The sequence below is a fragment of the Rhinatrema bivittatum genome, chromosome 2, assembly GCF_901001135.1.
Source record: "Rhinatrema bivittatum chromosome 2, aRhiBiv1.1, whole genome shotgun sequence".
Classification (NCBI taxonomy): domain Eukaryota; kingdom Metazoa; phylum Chordata; class Amphibia; order Gymnophiona; family Rhinatrematidae; genus Rhinatrema; species Rhinatrema bivittatum.
Window position 1 is genome coordinate 28,008,596 of NC_042616.1, and position 22,549 is coordinate 28,031,144.

At 49.4% G+C, this 22,549-nt stretch overlaps 1 protein-coding gene across 1 annotated transcript; it reads left to right on the forward strand.

The window, feature by feature from the left end:
* The first annotated feature begins 338 nt into the window (after positions 1–338).
* On the forward strand, positions 339–21,738 carry LOC115085880 (gastrula zinc finger protein XlCGF26.1-like). The gene is made up of 4 exons (XM_029592415.1): positions 339–479; positions 2,323–2,449; positions 4,834–4,953; positions 20,104–21,738. Exons 1-4 carry the CDS (start codon positions 456–458, stop codon positions 21,456–21,458), a joined length of 1,626 nt encoding a protein of 541 aa, XP_029448275.1. The 5' UTR covers positions 339–455; the 3' UTR covers positions 21,459–21,738.
* The last annotated feature ends 811 nt before the right edge of the window (positions 21,739–22,549 follow it).

The window sequence follows — 22,549 nt, forward strand, 5'->3', positions numbered from 1 at the left end:
AAGGGTAGGAGTTAGCAGGTCTCCTCCAGCCTGCGTTTACCAGGCTAAATAAGATATTTTTCTTTTAGGACACTGTGAGAGAGGGAAACAATGAACTGAAAATCTGGTTTAACACAGCCTGGTCATTCCTGCATTCTTATTGTATAAAACTCTTCTCCTCTCCTTGGAGTCTCTGGGAAAAAGAAAACCGTAAGCCAGAGCCGACTCTGCCACAACTTAAAACATTCTCTGTGATGTCACCGGTCTGTGCCCTGACCATGTGTGATGTCATCAGTCTGTGCCCTCCGTGTAACGCTCTCCCCTGCCCATATGTGATGTCATCAGTCTGCGCTCGGAGGAGCTGCCCTGCAGAGTTCGACGGAAGAAGGAACTTGTGTCCTCTCCCCCTGTAAAAATCAGGAGGCAAACACTCAACTCTTCCCCAGCCCGAGAAAGAGCCCCCAGCAGAGAGGAAAATGCCTGCAGGAGCTTCTGCTCAGGTAGGAGGTTGCCCCCAGCGTCCTGCCCTCTCTAATATAAACCCTGGAGGGCCGATGCAGGAGCAGCCACGTGCCCTGGGCGCCCGATACATATTTAAATGGGAGGGAAATCAGGGCGGCGTGAAAAGGGGCGCCCTAAGGTGGGAATTGTTCGTTTGTACTGCTCAAAGAATTCTATTGCATTGGTGCTCCAGTATTGCAATGGGCACTCCCGAGCGTCCGTTTTAACCGGGTTTCTTTCTGGTTATTTTGCTGAGGTGCCGAAGTTTATTATATCTTGTGCCCAATTGCTAAGGGCTTCTAAATCATGCGGCCTTGAGAAAAGTGCGCTTCTTTTTCATCGAATCAATATAAATATATTTTTCTCCACTGCAAGCAGTAAATTCAAGAGTTAGGATGATACTAAGGAGGGGAGGACACATTTATCACAGCTTTACCCCACCTCGGAAGCCGGAGTTAAATTGCCTGCGTTACAAAATGTGCATTGGGCTATAATAATGACTTCATCTATATGCAATTTAGATGTGCTGGAGGCTATTGGGTACGTATTTGTTAAGGCGTACGTTTTGGACGCGCTAATCTCTTTTCTCCATTGGATACTATTCTTGTGCACCCACAATATATACCAAACCGCGAGTAAACCCTTGTGCTAGGCTGGGCACACCTTATTGCATCAGCCCCTAAAATCATAAGAAATGCCAGGCTGGGTCAGAGCAATGGTCCATGGAGCCCAGCATCCTGTCTCCAACAGCTGCCATTCCAGGTCGCCTGTATGTATCCTGCAAATCCCAATATGAAAATCTCTACAAGAAGTAAGAGGTGGAGAAATCAAAGTTTGACTGGCTAATAAATATTTTTGGATCTGTCATCCTCTTCTCTCTCCCATCACCTCGATCCAGTTGCCCCCATTTATTCTTCCAACCAACCGGCCTCCTTCATTTATCTCCTCCTCCTCTTTACTGCCTGCAGCTCCCCCTGAAAGTCCTCCCTGCTTTTTTTTTAGCTGTTGCAATCAGCCTCCTGTCTCCCTACCCAGGGTCAGGTTTAAGATTATGTTGCTCATAAGTAGAGGATTAGGATTGAGTGGTATTGCCCTAGAAATCAATGAGTGGGGTAACTCCAGGTTTTGCGTGTCTGCAGAATTTGGCACCATAGGCATGTACTTATGATGCACATCCTAAATCCCTCTCTGCTCCCACCACTGCAGCCAAATCATGTGGCTTTGTTTACTGTAAACAGCCCCCCTCCCCCCTTTCTCCAGTGATAGTGTGGTCATAATAAGGGATTTGTATCAGCCGTATTATAGTTGGACAGATAGTGGGTTAGTTTGGTTTTGTTCCATTCTGCTTTGACATTATGTAAGACTGAGTGACTGTGGGTGACACCTTGGTATATATGTCAGGGTTGTTTGAAAAAAACTTCTCTGTCTTCATCTGCTGGAGGGGAGGCAAAACCCAGGTGTCTGGACTGATCCATGGTACTACAGGAATGAAAATTATCAGGTAAGAAACTAATTTTCCTTTATGAAACACTGCAATCCTGCCCTCTCTATACAAACTCTTCTGCAGCTTTCTAACCTGAGACACTGCAGAGTCAGCCCTGACTTTAATAGGACCCCGTGCAGACCTGGGGTGAAGAAAATGAGAGAGATCAGGTGTCTCAGATTCTGTCTGTTACTGGTTTCCAGTTGCTATAATTTTGCTCTGGGACTGTACGTTCTGTGACAGTGAATTAGATTTATATTTATTTAAATATTGGAAACCTTCCCCCTGCTGTCCTGATCCCCAGCACTGGGAGGTCTCCTGATGCAGAAGGTGCTGAGAGTTTCTGGTTTGTGTTTCAGGTCCCAGTAACCTTTGAGGACATCGCTGTTTATTTCTCCCAGGAGGAGTGGGGGTGTTTAGATGAAGGGCAGAAGGAGCTTTACAAGGATGTGATGAAGGAGAATTATCAGACCCTCAGCTCACTTGGTAATGAGTGACTTTATTTTTTTTAACACATATTTTTGGGAGGGGAAGAACAGAGGATTATATCATTAGTGAGTGAAGCTGGGTCTTCTGCTCCCTGAAACAGCTGGGGCAGTGGATGCTGCAGAGGTGGCATTCATAGCTTTTATGTGAGAGAGGGCAGGGAGTCATGGTAATTGCTCAGGGGTGACACCTAGTGGCTTCATTCAGGGTCTGTGATTGCAGGGTTCCAAAAGGTGAACCTGGTGTATGACCCCCATCCCGTAATCCCCAGGACCATCATTGAAATGACAGACATCGGGGATGAAGGCTAAGGGCACCATTTCCAGCCTTGAACTGAATAGGTGCAGGAGGAAACTCCAAGGTCATAAAAAGAAAGTCATTCTTAGTAATTGTAGTGAGGAAGAGGAGGGGATGGGGATAAATGAGGGAGAGGAGGTGGGAGAGGAGTGTAACAGGATAGAAAGGGAAAGTATTTCTTAGTAATTGTAGTGAGGAAGAGGAGGGGATGGGGATAAATGAGGGAGGGGAGGTGGGAGAGGAGTGTAACAGGATAGAAAGGGAAAGTATTTCTTAGTAATTGTAGTGAGGAAGAGGAGGGGATGGGGATAAATGAGGGAGGGGAGGTGGGAGAGGAGTGTAACAGGATAGAAAGGGAAAGTATTTCTTAGTAATTGTAGTGAGGAGGGGATGGGGATAAATGGGGGAGGGGAGGTGGGGGAGGAGTGTAACAGGATAGAAAGGGAAAGTATTTCTTAGTAATTGTAGTGAGGAAGAGGAGGGGATGGTGATAAATGAGGGAGGGGAGGTGGGGGAGGAGTGTAACAGGATAGAAAGGGAAAGTATTTCTTAGTAATTGTAGTGAGGAAGAGGAGGGGATGGTGATGAGGGAGGGGAGGTGGGGGAGGAGTGTAACAGGATAGAAAGGGAAAGTATTTCTTAGTAATTGTAGTGAGGAAGAGGAGGGGATGGTGATAAATGAGGGAGGGGAGGTGGGAGAGGAGTGTAACAGGATAGAAAGGGAAAGTATTTCTTAGTAATTGTAGTGAGGAAGAGGAGGGGATGGGGATAAATGAGGGAGGAGAGGTGGGAGAGGAGTGTAACAGGATAGAAAGGGAAAGTATTTCTTAGTAATTGTAGTGAGGAAGAGGAGGGGATGGTGATAAATGAGGGAGGGGAGGTGGGGGAGGAGTGTAACAGGATAGAAAGGGAAAGTATTTCTTAGTAATTGTAGTGAGGAAGAGGAGGGGATGGTGATAAATGAGGGAGGGGAGGTGGGAGAGGAGGGTAACAGGATAGAAAGGGAAAGTATTTCTTAGTAATTGTAGTGAGGAAGAGGAGGGGATGGGGATAAATGAGGGAGGGGAGGTGGGAGAGGAGGGTAACAGGATAGAAAGGGAAAGTATTTCTTAGTAATTGTAGTGAGGAAGAGGAGGGGGATGGGTATAAATGAGGGAGGAGAGGTGGGAGAGGAGTGTAACTGGATAGAAAGGGAAAGTATTTCTTAGTAATTGTAGTGAGGAAGAGGAGGGGGATGGGTATAAATGAGGGAGGAGAGGTGGGAGAGGAGTGTAACAGGATAGAAAGGGAAAGGATTTCTTAGTAATTGTTGTGAGGAAGAGGGAGGTGAGGGATAAATATTATTTTAAAACAGTATAAATGGTTTTCAATAAAAAATTTACTTTTGTTTTTAATAGTCTGAGGTGCGAATCTTTATGCAAATTTGCCACATAATTGCTGCAGAATCTTGAAAAATCTGCAGCAGGAACCTGGGGGCTCAGATAATTGTAGTGAGGAGGGAGAGATGAAGTGGTGATTTGTGGTTTTAGAGGAGAATCATCGGACACACTCCCGACATACAAGGAAGGGTCTCAGCCATTGATTTTATCTCTAGAGTCCATACTAATCCTGACCAGCAGAGTCTGTGACCCATTCCTGCCCTGGAGGAGATTGGACCCTCTGTGGGCCCTGATCCCTTTTTAAAAGACTGGGATCAGAATCATCCACAGATGAAGAGGGTGTGTGAGCTCTGAGACCCCACAGGTCCTTTCCTCAGGGGGAGCACAGAGACTCCAGGGGATCCTGAACCCAGCAGGATTGCTGTGAGGCTAAAAGGCTGTAATCAGCAGTCAGGTCTTGCTTAGTTTATGTATGTGCACTGCACTGTACTCATACATGTTCTGAGGGGGATACTGAGAAACCTGCTTTATTCCCCCACCTCTGTACCTATAGGAAACGCCCCATTCTGGGGCCCTGGTCCAGCGCACAAGGTATCTGAGTGTCTCTCTCAATGCATCTTTCCCTTCAGTGCAATCCTCCTGCAGAAAATGAGCAGTGATATTATACTGAGTGACTGTGAGAAACCTAATGCAGTGCTCTTACCCCAGGAACAGGCTCCCCGACCATCACCCCTGAGATTATATCCCACATTGAGCGAGGGGAAGAGCCGTACATCAGGGATGAGCCGGGATCAGAGGAAGGAGGCACTGGGAAAAGCAGCTGCTCAGGTGAGTGCAGGAATAAGAGGGAGCGGGGTAAAACTGCTGAGCTGGAGAGTGGAAGTGCAGAGACCCCTTCACAAGCTCCTCTGCAGATCTCTGTAATCACTCACAGGGTGTCTGTGACAGGCAGTGCTTGTGTCTGGGTCATTTATTCACATTCAGGTACCCAAAGCCGCAGAGTGTGTGATTTACATAACATGATCTGTCCCTCAGTGCGTTTCCAGCCACCTGCGGTACTGTCAGACAGCACAGCTGGGTTACTGTGAATGGCACAGCCATTAGCTTTCATGTTTAACTTTTATAGGCGCCGGCCATATCAGACCTGTGCTGATTAACAGATTCATGAATGATCTGCAAAAGGGAGCAGTGACTGAGCTGATAAACTGTGCAGATGAGAGAAAATTATTCAGAGTTGTTAAAACTTGAGTGTAATGTGAGGAAGTGCAGAAGGAGTTAGTGAGAGAGGGGACTATACCCCGTGTCCATGCAGGGTCCCTTCAGTCTCTATCTTTGGAGTGCACCGGTCATGGTTTTGTCACAGGACAAGCAGGATAGTAGTCCTCACATATGGGCGACATCACAGGATGGAGCCCGATCACGGAACACCTCTGTCAAAATTTCTAGAACTTTGACTGGTACCTCCTAGGAATGCCCAGCATGGCACTAAACCTGCAGCCAGCAGGGATCCCCCTTCAGTCTTCTTTTTTCAGCGCAGCAGTAGCCACGCGGGTTAAGGAGCTCTTAGAGATTCCTGACAGAATTTTCCTCATGGAATTACTTCGAACTTTCATACCCCACAGGGGTCCCCCTCTTCAATTTTTACTTCCGTGGTACTCCGGTAAGTTTTTTACCGATTCCGGTCGATTCCCGTCGAATTTGGCCCTCGCGGCCTACTGGCCGTCGACCGCACCGCAGCTCAATTTTTCAAAGGCCATGGCGTTGGGGTTCCGTCAGTGCCCATAAAGTCTGTGTAATATGCCTAGGGAGTGAGCATGATGTCCTGACTTGCACCAAATGTGCCTTAATGACACCAAAGGGTCGCAAATCCAGAATGGAGAAGATGGAGCTTCTCTTTCGTTCTCAGTCTCCGACACCGTCTATTGCTTCGATGTCGTCCGAACCGTCAACGACTTCCTGGCCATCGACTACCTCTGCTCCCCCTCAGGACCGAGGCGATTGTAGGGAGAAGCATCAACACCGAAAGCCTCGGACCATCGATGAAGGAAAATCATCGACCTCACCATCGTCTGAGCAGTCATCAAAGAAACCCCATCCAGAAAAGGCATCGACCTTTCTGAGACCGGGTCACCGAGGCAACCCTCACCCAGATGGATATTGGGAACCGCGACACCGCCTTTAACAGTGATCCCTCCAGCTACACCTCTGCCTCCTTCTTCTGTTCCGGAGCCGGGGCTGGTTGCTCCAGAAGAGCTGGACCATATGTTTCAGGAGGCCATTGACAAGGCGATGCAAAGGTTCCATTTCCTCCGATGCCGACCCCGGTACCGATTGCGGAACCGATCACCGATCTCATTCCGGCAGCGCTATCACCGCTGCTCTCGAGGATGGAAGCGCTTATAGCCATTTTTCCACCGATGGATCCCGGGTCACCGATGGCTCCGGTGCCTTCTCCACTTGCTCTGTCATCGGGAGGAGAAACACCGTTCCGTCTTCTTCCATCGGGAGTCCTACCGATACCGCAACCATCAATGCCGGTGCAGCCATCAGCACCGCCGTTCCGACCATCGATGACCTCGATGCCCTCATCGGTGCCTCCAGTAGCTCCCTTGATGCCTTCAGAGCCCAGACCGAGACCTTCTGGAATACCTTCGTCCCCCTCTCAAGTTCCTAGAGAGACAGGTGCTGATCCCTATGACACCTGGACCGATGATTCGTCTCCAGACACCGATGATTTACCAATACCATCCTCTCCTTCTGAAAGCAGGAAGCGTTCTCCTCCAGAGGACTTATCCTTCATCAATTTTGTGAAGGAAATGGCTGAACTGGTTTCTTTCCAATTACAGACTGAGCAAGATGATAGACAACAGATGATGGAGCTGTTACAATTTCTGGATGCTCCCAAAGAAATCACCTCCATCCCTATCCACCAAGTTCTACTGGATCTTCTCAAGAAGAATTGGGACTACCCTGGTTCAGTAGCACCAGTCAACCGGAAAGCAGATACCACATACTTGGTCCAGTCAGCTCCAGGGTTCCAAAAACCTCAGCTGGATCACCAATTTGTGGTGGTGGAATCTGCCCAAAAGAAGGCACGATGCTCAAAGCCCTATTCTTCCTTCCCTCCAGGCAAGGAACAGAATTTCCTGGATGCCATTGGTTGGCGAGTCTTCCAGGGATCAATGCTCATCTCTCGGATCGCCTCTTACCAGCTTTATATGACCCAGTATAATAGCGTCTTATTCAAACAAATACAAGACTTTGCAGAGTCCCTGCCTCAGCAATTCCAGGAACAGCTACAAACCCTGGTTCACAAAGGTTTTGAAGCAGGAAAACATGAAATAAGGTCCTCTTATGAAATCTTCAACACTGCTTCCAGGGTTTCTGCAGCTGCGATTTCTGCAAGAAGATGGGCCTGGCTTAAGTCTTCAGACTTGCGCCCTGAAGTCCAGGATAGATTATCCGATCTGCCCTGCATCGGAGACAGTCTGTTTGGTAAACAAATCCAACAAACGGTGGCGCAACTCAAGGAGCATCATGAGACCCTTCGCCAACTCTCTCTGATGCCTTCTGAATATTCGACCAAACAACCATTTAGGAAGGACATCAAAAAGTTGTTCTACCGTCCATAGAAGTCCTATCCACCACCGTTTAGAGGTCGTTCCACAAGGCCTTTCCAAAAGGCCCAATCCCGAAAACCTCGTAAACAAAAACCACAAGCAGCTCCTTAGCTGGGCCCTGCTTCTGGTTTTTGACTCCTGCATAGAGAGCAGCAGCCAGCTTCCACTGCCGCATGTACCAGTAGGAGGTCGATTGTGCCATTTCATCAACAGCTGGCACTCAATCACTTCGGACCAGTGGGTCCTAGCCATAATCTCTCAAGGGTATCACCTGAACTTTCTCTCCGTCCCATCAGATTCCCCACTTCGGCTGTCATGGGGAACATCAGACCATTCACTACTCCTGGATCAGGAAGTCTCCCTCCTCCTTCAATCCATGGCAATTGAACCAGTGCCCTACTCTCAACAGGGCCTTGGATTCTATTCCCGGTACTTTCTAATCCACAAAAAGTCAGGCGGCATTCGTCCAATCCTGGACCTGCGTGCCCTCAACAAGTACCTCCAACGAAAAAAGTTCAAGATGGTGACCTTGGGTTTCCTCCTTCCTCTTCTGCAAAGAGGAGACTGGCTCTGCTCTCTAGACCTCCAGGACGCTTACACTTACATCGCAATAGCTCCGTCTCATCGCAAATTTCTGCGATTCCTAGTAGGCCAAAGCACTATCAATACCGAGTGCTTTCATTCGTCCTAGCATCTGCTCCACGAGTCTTCACCAAGTGCCTCGTAGTAGTAGCAGCATTCCTCAGGACTCAAGGTGTACACGTCTACCCCTATCTCGATGATTGGTTGATCAGGGCTCCCACTCAGCAAGCTGCTCTGTCGTCCCTACGTCTTACTTTACACACTCTGATTTCGCTAGGAATTCTCATCAACTACGCAAAATCCTGCTTAGTCCCATCTCAACCTTTGTCATTCATAGGGGCAGTCTTGGACACCTTGCAGGCAAAGGCATTTCTACCTTGACAGCGAGCTCTTGCTCTTTTCTCTCGCACACCAGCTACAGTCTCAACACCGCTCAACTGCACGCCATTTCCTCATCCTACTGGGACACATGGCATCCTTGGCCATGAGAGTCATGCAGTGGACTCTTAAGGTCACAATGGACTCCGTCCATTCAACCACTATCAACCATTGTCCACATCACCGACCCACTTCGTCAGTCTCTAGCTTGGTGGAAAAATCAGATCAGTCTCCTCCAAGGCCTGCCCTTTCAGGCTCCAAATCCTCAAATAACTCTTACCACCGATGCTTCCAACCTCGGTTGGGGAGCGCATGTTGCAACTTGCAAACCCAAGAAGTTTGGTCTCCAGAGGAAGCCAAACACCAAATAAATTTCCTGAAGCTACGAGCAATCAGATATGCTCGCCTGTCCAACCAGTTCATCCTGATTCAGACAGACAACCAGGTGGCCATGTGGTACATCAACAAGCAGGGAGGAATGGGCTCCTACCTTCTGTGTCAGGAAGTTGCTCAGATATGGGCGGAGGCCTTGTCCTACTCGATGTACCTCAAGGCCACCTTCTTGCCGGGAGTGGACAATGTGTTGGAAGACAAGCTGAGTCAAACCTTTCAGCCGCACAAGTGGTCTCTCAACCCTACTGTAGCGGACTCAATATTCCAGTGTTGGGTTATCCTCACATAGACCTCTTTGCATCACATCAAAACCGCAAAGTAGAGAACGTTTGCTCTCTCACTCGCAGCTAACACTCACAGCCAAGAGACGCGTTCTCCCTCTCATGGGCCAGTGGTCTCCTCTATGCATTCCCTCCACTTCCACTTCTCTCAAAGACTCTCGTGAAGTTACGTCAGGACAAGGGAACCATGATCCTGATAGCTCCTCACTGGCCACGCCAAGTGTGGTTTCCGATTCTTGAGGACCTCTCCATTCGCAGGCATGTTCCCCTGGGAAAGGACCCGCTTCTGATCACCCAGAACGACGGGTGCCTACGCCACCCCAATCTTCAGGCCTTGTCCCTGACTGCCTGGATGTTGAAAGGTTAATTCTTCAGCCTCTCAACCTTTCGGAGCCAGTTTCCCGTGTCCTGATTGCTTCACGGAAGCCTTCCACGAGAAAATCTTATTTTTACAAATGGAACAGGTTTAAGTCATGGTGTTCCTCTCTGTCACTTGATCCTTTTACCTGTTCCACCACGAAGTTTCTAGACTATCTCTTGGCATTTATTAGAGTCAGGTCTAAAAACGTCTTCCATCAGGATGCATGTCAGTGCGGTCGCCGCCTCCCATTTCAGTACAACCTCTCGTGACACGCTTTTTGAAGGACTTGCTCCACCTCAAACCTCCACTGTGCCCTCTGGCCCCTTCTTGGGACCTTAACCTAGTTATGGGTCAGCTCATGAAACCCCCATTTGAGCCTCTCCAATCCTGTGATCTTCGCTATCTCACATGGAATGTGATTTTTCTTTTGGCAATCGCATTCGCTCGCAGAGTTAGTGAGTTACAGGCCCTAGTTACCTATCCGCCTTACACTAAACTTCTGCAGGACCGGGCAGTACTCCGCCCTCACCCTAAGTTCTTGCCTAAGGTAGTATCAGAGTTTCATATTAATCAATCCATTATACGACCCACCTTCTTTCCCAGGCCCCATTCTAATCCAGGAGAGCAGGCTCTGCATACCCTTGACTGCAAACGGGCTCTAGCATTATACCTAGACTGTACAGCTGCCCACAGGAAAAGCTCTCAATTGTTTGTTTCTTTCCATTCCACCAAATTGGGACAACCTGTGGGTAAGCAGACTCTCTCGTCCTGGTTGGCGGACTGCATATCCTTTTGCTATCAGCAAGCGGGCATTCCTTTTCAAGACCGTGTTAAAGCACACTCTGTGAGGGCCATGGCGACTTCAGGAGCACACCTACGCTCGGTGCCGCTTCCTGACATTTGCAGGGCTGCCACCTGGAGTTCTCTCCACACCTTTACAGCCCATTATTGTTTAGACAAGGCTGGAAGACAAGTTTCCATCTTCGGCCAGTCTGTCTTGCGCAGCCTTTTTGCAACGTGACGTACCAACACCCTTCCGCCTGCCCGGTGGGGTTCAGGATGCCCTCTATCAAATTTCACCCCAGTTGTTGTGCCTGTTGCACGCCATTGGGTACATTTGGTGCATCCTCAGCTCGGTACTCACCCATTTGTGAGGACTACCATCCTGCTTGTCCTGTGAGAAAGCAATTGTTGCTTACCTGTAACAGGTGTTCTCACAGGACAGCAGGATGTTAGTCCTCACGAAACCCGCTCGCCACCCCGCAGTGTTGGGTTCGTTACGTTTTCTTATTTTATTTTTTGGCACTTTCAATAGCTTTAAATAAGATTGAAGGGGGGACCCCTGCTAGCTGCAGGGTTGGTGCCGTGCTGGGCATGCCCAGTAGGTGCCAGACAAAGTTCTAGAAACTTTGACCGAGGTGTTCCGTGATTGGGCTCCATCCTGTGATGTCACCCATATGTGAGGACTAACATCCTGCTGTCCTGGGAGAACACCTGTTACAGGTAAGCAATATTTGCTTTCTCACTCTACTGCTTCTCCTGATTTTTCGGGAATTTTTCAATGCAGGATCATTCATTGTGGGACCCTGCAGTCTTATTCTCTGTTCATAATTACTCCTAGGTAAGTTTCTCAGTCATTGTTCTTTAAGTTTCTTTTTCCTGGCGTGTAGCAGATGGACTCAGGACCAATGGGTATAGTGTGCTCCTGATAGCAGTTGGAGACGGAGTCAGATTTCAATCTGACGTCAGTCCTAGTACATATACCCCTGCAGGAAGCTCTGCTCTTCAGTATTCTTCCGTCTCCATAGCAGTTCGGGACTCTATGCACACTTGCACAGCATTAGAGTATTCTAACCAAAGAAATCCAAAACAAGAAGAAATCTTATCTCTACAGACGAGCCCCACTCTCCTGTGGTGATATCTACGGGTCCCTCCCCCAGTTGAGAATTGCTGAGGTGATTTCGCGATCCCTCAGAGGTTAAGCCTCGGTCCGGCAGCCGATCCCCGGCGTGGACTTAGCCCCCAGCAACGAGTGCGGCTGAGAGGCAGCGGGTGCAACTTCAAGTGCAGCGGTGAAGGTACTTTTCCCTCTCCCCCCACAGCCGGAGACTGCCCGGAACGAGACCGGGAAATGCTGAGACAAGGAAAGGTAGAAAACTTCTTAAAAGTCTGCGGTCTCCGAGACTCGAATAGCCACACAGATCGCCAGCTGGCGTCAGTGTTACCGGGTGGATCAGCCCTATCCGGGTTAGACCCCGTTCCGATACAAGGGTCCTCCCACGTGGAGACCCTCCGAGGTGGTCGCCAAATTGCTCGCGTGGCCGCCGTCGTCATTTTCTCTGGCTCTCCACCCTGTCCGCTGATCCGATCCGTGCGCATAGAGGTGAGCCGTGCACACAAAATCACTTGTGCGCACACCGGTGCGCGCATAAGGGCCGTGCGCACAGCGATGCACACAAGTGTGCCGGGCACACAGCCACACGCTCAACTGTGCCAGGCGCATAAGTTAAAAACCCTGCGCGCCCCTTAATGAGCGCGCATCCGACCTACACGCACAACTTCGGCGTACCCGGAGGGCATGACTCAGCCTCCCAGCATACGCTTGAACGCACAAACCGGAGTTCCCTGTAGGTACCCGGATCAGTCCAGATGGTGGTTATGTCCCCCTTCCATATTCTCCCCCTTCGTATTCTCTTATACTTCGAACATTAGCTTGCCTTTTTTTTTTTGTTGTCTCTTTCTTGTCTATGGATGGATCAAGTTTAATTTAAAAAAAAAAAAAAAAAAAAGAGTAGAATTTCCTCGGACCCTTTGAAGCTAGTCAGGGTTCTCAGTGCCGAGGCAGGACTGTCTCCATTTGTTTACCTTGTTCTTGCATGTGGGGTAAGTTCTGTCTTCTTTTCTCCATAGGTCTGAGTGTTTGTGCCATTTTAGGGGTGATAGTTGGCGGTCCAACCACTCCCCCTCCTTCCAACGAGACGCTGCCCCGAGAAGCCGTTTGCCTCGGGGCAGCGCTAGCAGAGAGGTGACATTCCTCTGCTCAAAAAACAAAACAAAACAACTTTCATCAACAGAGTTTTCAGAGGGACTTAAAGTCGTCATTCCTTTTGAGTGGAGGTTCATTCCCGCTCTGGGCTCAGTTCGGGGGTGATCTCCTGATCGGGCTGTCTGCCTCCCTCCCCCCATGCCGCGACTTTCGCGATGCGAAGCCTGTGGAGAGCCCGGGTCCTGGCTCTCCGTGGAAGGCCTTTGCTCCAGGTGCCTCCCCGGCGGGGAGGGTCCCTCGAGCCCAGCTACCCGCTCGGCAGCACGTTCTCCGTTCCCATCTAGCGCAGGAACGGTGGTCATTTTGTCACCTGAGCTGGCTGCCCCAGCGCAGCCCGCTGGCGATTCTGACCTCGGATTTTCTCCGTCGCCGCCGCTCCTGACCCCCGTGGACCTTCTGGATCTCACTACAACTTCGGGGAACTCGGTGGGGGCTCCTCCTGACCCCCTCCCCCTCCCCCTGGGCCGTTTTTGACAGATTTTGTGCTCCTGTTCTACAGTGCTTATTTAGCAAGGCTGGATCAGCAGCAGGAGCCAGCCCCCGGACCACCACCTGCCAAACAGAGCAGATTAGATGATAGCTCGGGGGCAGGGTCCTCCAGGGTCCGGCTGGTTCCACATCCCAGCTGTGCAGCTCTGGCACCTCAGGACCCTCTGCTGCCTACACTACCGGATCCTGATTTGGATGATCAGACGGCGCACATGCAGGTCGAGGAAGATGACCCTAGGGTCCTGCGTCTTTTTCAAAGTGAAGAACTGGACCCTCTAAGTCCCCATGTTCTGAGAGAATTAGATATTGATGCCCCGGAGGCCACTCCGGGGTCTAGCACTCTGGCAAGAAGGGGGATCCCGTCCTGGCAGGTCTGCGTCCCCCAGCACAGACTTTCCCTTTCCATGAGATGCTCCTCCAGTTGTTGTCCAGGGAGTGGGATATCCCTGGTGCCACCCTCAGAGTGGGCAGAGCTATGGACAAGCTCTACCCCCTCCCTGAAGAGTACCTAGAGCTCCTCAAGGTGCCCGAAGTGGACGCGTTGGTAACGGCGGTCACTAAACAAACGACAATCCCGGTCACGGGTGGCGCTGCTCTCCGGGATCTCCAGGACCGAAAGCTCGAGGTCTACCTCAAGAGGATTTTTGAGGTCTCGGCTCTAGGGGTCAGAACCGCTGTCTGTAGCTCTCTCATGCAGCGTGCAGGTCTCAGATGGTTTCAGCCACTGTTCAGTGCACAAGACTTGCCTCCGGAGGAAGCTCAGCAGGCGGAGCGTTTGGAATCTGTCATAGCTTATGGAGTAGATGCGCTATACGACCTCCTCCGCGTCCTGGCCAGATCGATGGTCTCTGCGGTCTTTGCGAGACGACTCCTTTTGGCTTCGCAATTGGTCGGCGGATTCTTCATCCAAGCAACAGCTGGGATCTTTGCCTTTCAAGAGAAAGTTGCTTTGTGGAGAGGACCTTGAGCAGATCATTAAATCTCTCGGGGAGAACAAAGTACATAAGTTGCCTGAGGATCGGCCACGGACCTCCAGAACGTTCATCTCCTCCAGGAGTCGCTTCAGGGGTCAGCGACGTTTTCGCCAGTGCAGCCGTCAGCTCGATCCCAGTCCCATTCCTTTTGAGGTCGTAGACCAGCCCGAGCTAACTCCTCCCAGGGGAGTTCGTCCAAGTTTTCCCAATGAAGCTGTACCGGCCCACTCCTCGATGCTCAGGATAGGGGGACGGCTTCGTCTCTTCTACGAGGAATGGGTCAAGATTACTTCGGATCACTGGGTCCTGGATATTCTAAAGCACGGCTACGCTTTAGAATTTTCTCGGCCACTAAGAGACAGGTTCCTCTTCTCCCCGTGCGGCCCAGTGAAGAAGACCTCATTGTTCGTCAGACGCTCGACCGATTCCTAGCTTTGGGAGCCATTCTTCCGGTCCCTCCAGCGGAACAAGGGTCCGGCCACTATTCTGTTTACTTTGTGTTCCCCAAATAGGAGGGCTCCTTCCGTCCAATCCTCGATCTCAAGATGGTCAACAGAGCTCTCAGAGTCCCTCGCTTCCGGGTGGAAATGTTGAGGTCTGTCATTGTGGCAGTTCACCACGGGGAGTTTCTGGCTTCCTTGGACTTGACGGAGGCTTATCTCTACATCCCGATTCTCAAGGAGCATCAGCGTTTTCTGCACTTCAAGATCCTGGGGCAACACTTCCCGTTTCAGGCGCTGCCCTTCAGCCTCGCAACTGCGCCCCGCTCTTTCACCAAGGTCATGGTGGTAGTGGCGGCAGCCCTACGGAGGGAGGAATTCTTGTTCATCCCTACCTGGACGACTGGCTCATTCGGGCAAAGACCAGGGAACCTATGTCAACAGGTTGTCGACAAGATTCTGCGGCTCCTCCACTCCCTGGGCTTGATCGTCAATTTCACCAAAAGCAGTCTCACTGCCTCGCAGTTGCTCGACTTTATGGGAGCACACTTCAACACTGGCGTGGGCAAGGTGTTTCTTCGCCTGGATCGAGCTCGGTCCCTCATCACTCAGGTACAGAGCTTCCGTTCCCTCCCGTTTCCCTCAGCATGGGACTATCTCCAGGTTCTGGGCTCCATGGCCTCAACTATCGATTTGGTTCCTTGGGCCTTTGCGCATATGCATCCTCTGCAGAGAGCTTTACTCTCCCGCTGGAAGCCGGTGTCACAGGAGTTCCATGCCCTCCTTCCCCTATCGGATCGTGCCACGGACAGCCTAGGTTGGTGGCTCAGTCTGGATCACTTATTGAAGGGAGTGGACTTGGAGGTTCCTCAGTGGGTAATCCTTACCACGGATGCCAGCCTCTCGGGCTGGGGGATGGTATGCCAAACCCAATCAGCGCAGGGGCAGTGGACGTCAGTTCAGGAGACATGGCCGATAAATCGGCTGGAAACCAGAGCAGTCCGCCTCGCATAGCAGCATTTCCTCCCACTGGTTCAACATCGGGCCGTGAGGGTTCTCTCTGACAATGCGACCACAGTTGCGTACACCTCTTTCGCCTGGCGGAGTCTCACATAGCCGGGGTGGACAATGTGCAAGCAGATTTCTTAAGCAGACAGCACATAGATCCCAGGGAGTGGGAACTCACCGAGGACACAGCGGCGCTTCTCTTCCGTTGGTGGGGAACCCCCCACATGGATCTCATGGCCACCCAAAGGAATGCAAAGGCTCCACGCGTCTTCAGTCGCAGAAAGGAGCACAGCGCAGAAGGAGTAGATGCCCTAGTCCTACCATGGCCACGTCATCTCCTGCTCTATGTGTTCCCGCCTTGGCCCCTGGTGGGAAAAATAATTCGGAGAATAGAGGCCCACCAGGGACCTGTCATCCTCGTGGCGCCCGAATGGCCACGACTGCCGTGGTTTGCGGACTTGATCAACGTCAAAGTGGACGGTCTTCTTCGATTGGGACATCTACCGAACCTACTACATCAGGGTCCAGTATTTTTCGACAGGGCAGATCGCTTCTGTCTTGCGACCTGGCTTTTGAAAGGAGCCAGTTAAGAAGACGAGGTTATCAAGAGGATGTTATTTCAACCCTCCTCAAGGCCAGGAAGACTTCCACGTCTCTCTCCTACGTCAGGATATGGAAGGTTTTTGAGGTCTGATGTGATTCCATCCACGTCTCTCCACGTCGTGCTTCAATAGCCCAAATACTGTCCTTCCTGCAGCAAGGTCTGGAGAAGGGATTAGCCTACAATTCGCTGCGGGTCCAAGTGGCAGCCCTCAGTTCCCTCATCCGTCATCTGGACAGGGCTCCTCTGTCATCTCACCCTGACATTGTTTGTTTTTTGAAGGGAGTCAAACATGTGAAGCCTCCGGTCCATGCTCTCTGCCCCTCTTGGAGTCTCAATTTGGTACTCTGCGTTCTGAGCGGTCCTCCTTTTGAACTGCTGAAGAGTGCTATGCTCAAGGATTTGACGCTCAAGATGGTCTTCCTGGTCTCCATCACTTCTGCCCTCGGAGCTCCAGGCTCTCTCCTGCAGGGAGCAGATCCTCTTCCTAAGTCCTACCCTCATCCCTGCAGGAGGACAAGGAGGAAGCAAGACCTGCTCTGCAGCTGCACCCACTGCACTGCATCCTACATCCCAGCCAGCAGATCCTCTTCCCAAGTCCCACCCTCAACCCTGCAGGAGGACAAGGAGGAAGCAAGACCTGCTCTGCAGCTGCACCCACTGCACTGCATCCTACATCCCAGCCAGCAGATCCTCTTCCCAAGTCCCACCCTCAACCCTGCAGGAGGACAAGGAGGAAGCAAGACCTGCTCTGCAGCTACACCCACTGCACTGCATCCCAGCCAGCAGATCCTCTTCCTAACTCCCACCCTCAACCCTGCAGGAGGACAAGGAGGAAGCAAGACCTGCTCTGCAGCTGCACCCACTGCACTGCATCCTACATCCCAGCCAGCAGATCCTCTTCCTAAGTCCCACCCTCAACCCTGCAGGAGGACAAGGAGGAAGCAAGACCTGCTCTGCAGCTGCACCCAGTGCACTGCATCCTGCATCCCAGCCAGCAGATTCTCTTCCTAAGTCCCACCCTCAACCCTGCAGGAGGATAAGGAGGAAGCAAGACCTGCTCTGCAGCTGCACCCACTGCACTGCATCCTACATCCCAGCCAGCAGATCCTCTTCCCAAGTCCCACCCTCAACCCTGCAGGAGGACAAGGAGGAAGCAAGACCTGTTCTGCAGCTACACCCACTGCACTGCATCCCAGCCAGCAGATCCTCTTCCTAACTCCCACCCTCAACCCTGCAGCAGGTTAAGGAGGAAGCAAGACTGCTCTGCAGCTGCATCCATTGCACTGCATCCTGCATCCCAGCCAGCAGATCCTCTTCCCAAGACCTACCCTCAACCCTCACTTGCTGCCCTAGTGGCTATTTCCAGGACCCAAACTCTGGTAGGAAAACTGAATATTAATGATCCAGAGTGAGACTTAGCATCTGCTCGGCTCTCAGGCCCCACATCTCATATAAAATCCAGGAGGGAGTCGGGGGCACTGTGAGGCCTGGGAGCAGACCGGACAATTGCACGCTTCTAACTATAACTTGCATTTCATCAATAATATATTGCTTCGATTACTTCCAATGTTAACCTTTATCTCAGTTGTGTTATAATGCCTATATTACTTCTCTAACATGTCCTACTTCGATCGGTTCCTTCATTCCTTCCCAAAGTGGTATCACACTTCCACCTCAACCAAACCATCTCGCTGCCATCACCGGACGAGTTTAAGAATTCGGAAGAAGCTCGAAGTCTACGCCACCTCACCATCGGCAGTCTCCTATCCAGATACCTGGAAATGTCGGAACCCGTATGAAAAATGGACCACCTATTCGTCCTTCACAGTGGGAAGAGACAAGGGGAAGCGGCCTCGCGGGCAACCATAGCCTGCTGGATCAAAGAGGTCATCAAGGCGGCCTATGTAGAAGCAGGCAAGCCGCCGCCTCTACAAGTCAAGGGCTATTCCACCAGAGCCCAGGCAGTGTCCTGGGTAGTAACTAGGATGTTGTCACCCGCCGAGATTTGCAGGGCGGCGACATGGTCCTCCATCCACACCTTCTCCAGGTTCTACCGCCTGGATGTCCAGGCCCGGGAGGACATGGCATTTGCAAGGGCAGTACTAAGTGGGTCACGGGCAGCCTCCCACCCAGTTCGGGAGTAGCTCTTATACATCCCATTGGTTCTGAATCCATCTGCTACACACTAGGAAATGGAGAAGTTACTTAGCTGATAATTTTGTTTTCCTTATTGTAGACAGATGGACTCAGCATCCCACCCTCGGCTGCCATTACACATGGTCTTTCAAATGATTCAAAGGTAAGCCACGTTTTCATTTACCTAGGGCATCCACCCTGCCAGGTGTCGACGCTTTCTGGTTGAAGGCACTGGCAGTCTCTAGCTATAGCCAATTCGACCAGATCAAGTTAACCAAGTTATAAAGTTTAACCCAGTTATGAAGTTTATTTCTTTTTATTTATTTATTTAAGTTTTTTATATACCAACATTCAAGACAGTAGTCCCATCATGCTGGTTCACAAGAAACAGGGGTGTAGTTATAATAAAACTTTACAATTTGAACAATAGTGCAGAAAAGCAGTTACATATAACAGGGAAATCAATAACTTGGAGTGAGAAGGAAAATGGAGATCAGATAATTATATATAAGTATGAATAACATTGTATAAATAACATTGTAAGAGGTGGCTATTAACGCTAATACTAGCGAAGCGAGTTGATTGATGGGAGTTACATAATGTTGGAGTTGGGAAAGGCCTGCGTGAACAGCCAGGTCTTGAGTCTTTTCTTGAAAGTTGAGAGGCTGGGTTCCGTTCTATGATCTGGGGGGATGGAGTTCCATAATGTTGGACCGGCTGTGGAGAATGCCCGATCTCTAAGCGTGATGTGTCTGGTGGTTTTGGCTGGAGGAACTTGAAGTGATCCTTTGTAAGCATCTCTTGTCGGTCTTGTTGAATGGTGTAATCGGAGGGGGATATGGAGATCGATTGGAGCTAATTGATGGATGTTTTTGAAAAAGGTGAGAATGGCCTTGTAGATTATTCTGAAGTGGATGGGCAGCCAATGAAGGTCCATCAGGATAGGGGTTATGTGTTCTCTTCTCCTGGTGTTAGTGAGTATACGGGCGGAGGCATTTTGGACCATTTGCAATGGTTTGGTGTGTGATGAAGGGAGACCAAGCAAGATGGTGTTATTCAAGTTATTCAAATCAGTCAGTCACACATATATCCACAATGCTTTTCGAGGAGAATACTGAGGAGCTGCACTTCCTGCAGGGGTATATGTACTAGGGGCTAACGTCAGATTGAAATCTGATCCGTCTCCAACTGCTAACAGGAGTACACTATACCCATTGGTCCTGAGTCCATCTGTCTACACTAAGGAAAACGAAAATATCAGGTAAGTAATTTCTCCATTGTTTGTGAGCCCTTGATGAGCGGCAACGTTTATCGCAAGCTCTGGGGCTTTCGTAAAATTTGCCTTGTTAACAAGAGTGCTTTGGGCAAGGGATAATTTATTGGATTGCAGGGCAGTAGCCTGGAATTTACATGTGATGAGCGCTGTTATCTATGCTGGAGTTTGGACGCGCTGATCCCTTTATGTGCCTTTTGGTCATGCGTCCAGAAGGCACATCCCACCTCTTAATAAGTTGTGCACTGGGCTGGAATGCTACAGAGAGGAGGGGGCGTGGCTGCTTTACACCCCTGTTCCCTCTGAGTTGTGTTAATGCTAGAATACCCTGACCATTGTCACTGTGGCTGTCCCTCACATCAAGTAATGTCTGTCCTTCATTTTCTTATCCAGAAATTGATGAATTCAAGAGAAGAAATGAGACTCATCCTGACGAACCCACAGAACATCTGGAAGTGATTAAAACTGTATCAGAGGAAGAGAGAAGGAATACCTGCCCATGTTGTGACTGGGGGAAAACCAGCTGGACTCGATGTAAACCAGAGGAGAGTCCAAGAAACCCAGCAGGAGCCTCTGCCGAGAATGTGACTCGCTGTGGGGAAAGCTTCACGAGGAAGCAATCCCTCGCACAATCCCTGAGAGTGCATCCTGGGGTGAGACATTTTTCATGCAGCGAATGTGGAAAAAGTTTTGAAAGTAAAGTAATATTGAAAGCTCACCAGAAGAATCATATAAGAGAGAAACCATTTCCTTCTAGTGAATGCAATAAAAACGTCATTTGTCCATCACAACTAAAAAACCACCAAAAGAGTCACACAGTAGAAAAATCATTTAAATATAATGAGAATGGTCATTGTCAGCTTAAAAAGCATACAAGGATCCACATGGAAAACAAACCAATTGCATGTACTGAGTGTGATAAAAGCTTCCATTATAGATCAGAACTGAAACAGCACCAGCTCATTCATACAGAAGAGAAACCATTCACATGCTCTGAATGTGATAAAGGCTTCAAGCGCAAATGTCACCTGAAAGATCATCAACTAATGCACACGGGAGAAAAACCGTTTAAATGTACTGAGTGTGATAAAAGCTTCAGAAAACAATCACTTCTGAAAAGGCATGAAAGTATGCACACAGGAAAGAACCCATTCATGTGCATTGAGTGTGATAAAAACTTCCATTGGCAATCAGAACTGAAAAGGCACCAAATAATGCACACAGGAGAGAAACCATTCACATGCACCAAGTGTGATAAAATATTCCGTTTTACTTCAGGTTTGAGAAGGCACCAAAGAAGCCACATGGGAGAGAAACCATTCACCTGTACAGCATGTGATAAAAGCTTTGGGTCGAAATCTAGTCTAAAAATACATCAAATAATACACACGGGAGAAAAACCCTTTATATGTACCGAGTGTGATAAAGGCTTTGGGCTGAAATCTAGTCTGAAAAAACATCAAGTAATCCACACAAGAGAGAGACGATTCACATGTACTGAGTGTGATAAGTGCTTCCATTGGCAGTCAGAACTGAGAATGCATCAAGTAGTCCACACAGGAGAGAAAACATTAACATGCACCGAGTGTGGTGAAAGCTTCCATTGGAGGTCAGAACTGAGAATGCACCAAATAATCCACACAGGAGAGAAACCATTTAAATGCACTATGTGTGATAAAAGCTTCCATTGGAGATCAGAACTGAAAATGCACCAAATAATCCACAGAGAAAGCATTCACCTGCACTGAGTGATAAAAGCTGCAGGCATAAATCTAATCTGAAAATGCACTAAAGAATCCTCACAGGAGAGAAACTACACACATGTGCTGAGTGTGATAAAAGCTTCAGGATGAAATCTTTTATAAAAAGGCATCAAATAATCCACACAAGACAGAAACCATTCATATACAATAAGAACATAAGAAGTTGCCATACTGGGTCAGGCTGAGGGTCCATCAATCCCAGAATCCTGTTTCCAACAGTGGCCAATCCAGGTTAAAAGTACCTGGCAAGTACTCAATTATGAAATAGATCCTATGCTAGTAATGCCAGTAATAACAGTAGGTATTCCCTAAGTCAACTTGATTAATAGCAGTTTATGGACTTCTCTAGGAACTTATCCAAACCTTTTTTAAACCCAGCTACACTAACTGTCCTAACCACATCCTCTGGCAATGAATTCCAAATCTTAATTGGGCGCTGAGTGAAAAAGAATTTTCTCCAATTTGTTTTAAATGTGCTACTTGCTAACTTCATGGGGTGCCCCCTTGTCCGCCTATTATCTGAAAGAGTAAGTAATCAATTCACATTTACCCATTCAAGTCCTTTCATGATTTTATAGATCTCTATCATATCCCCCCTCAGCCTTCTCTTCTCCAAGCTGAACAGCCCTAACCTTTTTAGTCTTTCCTCATAGGGGAGCTGTTCCATCCCCTTTATCATTTTGGTCGCCCTTCTCTGACCTTCTCAAATGAAACTATATCTTTTCTGAGATCCGGTGATGATAATTGTACCCAGTACTCGAGAGCGGTCTCACCATGGAGAATTCGTAACATCCTGTTTGCTTTTTTGACCGCCGCAACACACTGAGCCTACAATTTCAATGTATTATCCGCTGTGACGCCCAGATCTCTTTCCCAAGGGGTAACTCCTCTTATTTTATTTTAAATAATGTATTTATAAATTTAACACAAGCAGAGACCACACATTGACAATGGAGGGCAGTCTTTCCAAGTGCCGCTGAACCCCGACTGATCCCGTGGCTCTCTGGCAGCAAGCCTGCTCCTCCGGGCCTCAAACAAAAGAGAGGGGAAGGGAGTCCTCGGTGCACCAGGACTCG

Bases quoted from the DNA above. Each gene is read 5' to 3' on its own strand.
- LOC115085880 (XM_029592415.1), top strand. From the start codon at position 456: ATGCCTGCAGGAGCTTCTGCTCAG. The intron at 480-2,322 runs GTAGGAGGTTGC...TTTGTGTTTCAG, and splicing joins CTGCAGGAGCTTCTGCTCAG to GTCCCAGTAACCTTTGAGGA. The intron at 4,954-20,103 runs GTGAGTGCAGGA...TTTCTTATCCAG, and splicing joins TGGGAAAAGCAGCTGCTCAG to AAATTGATGAATTCAAGAGA.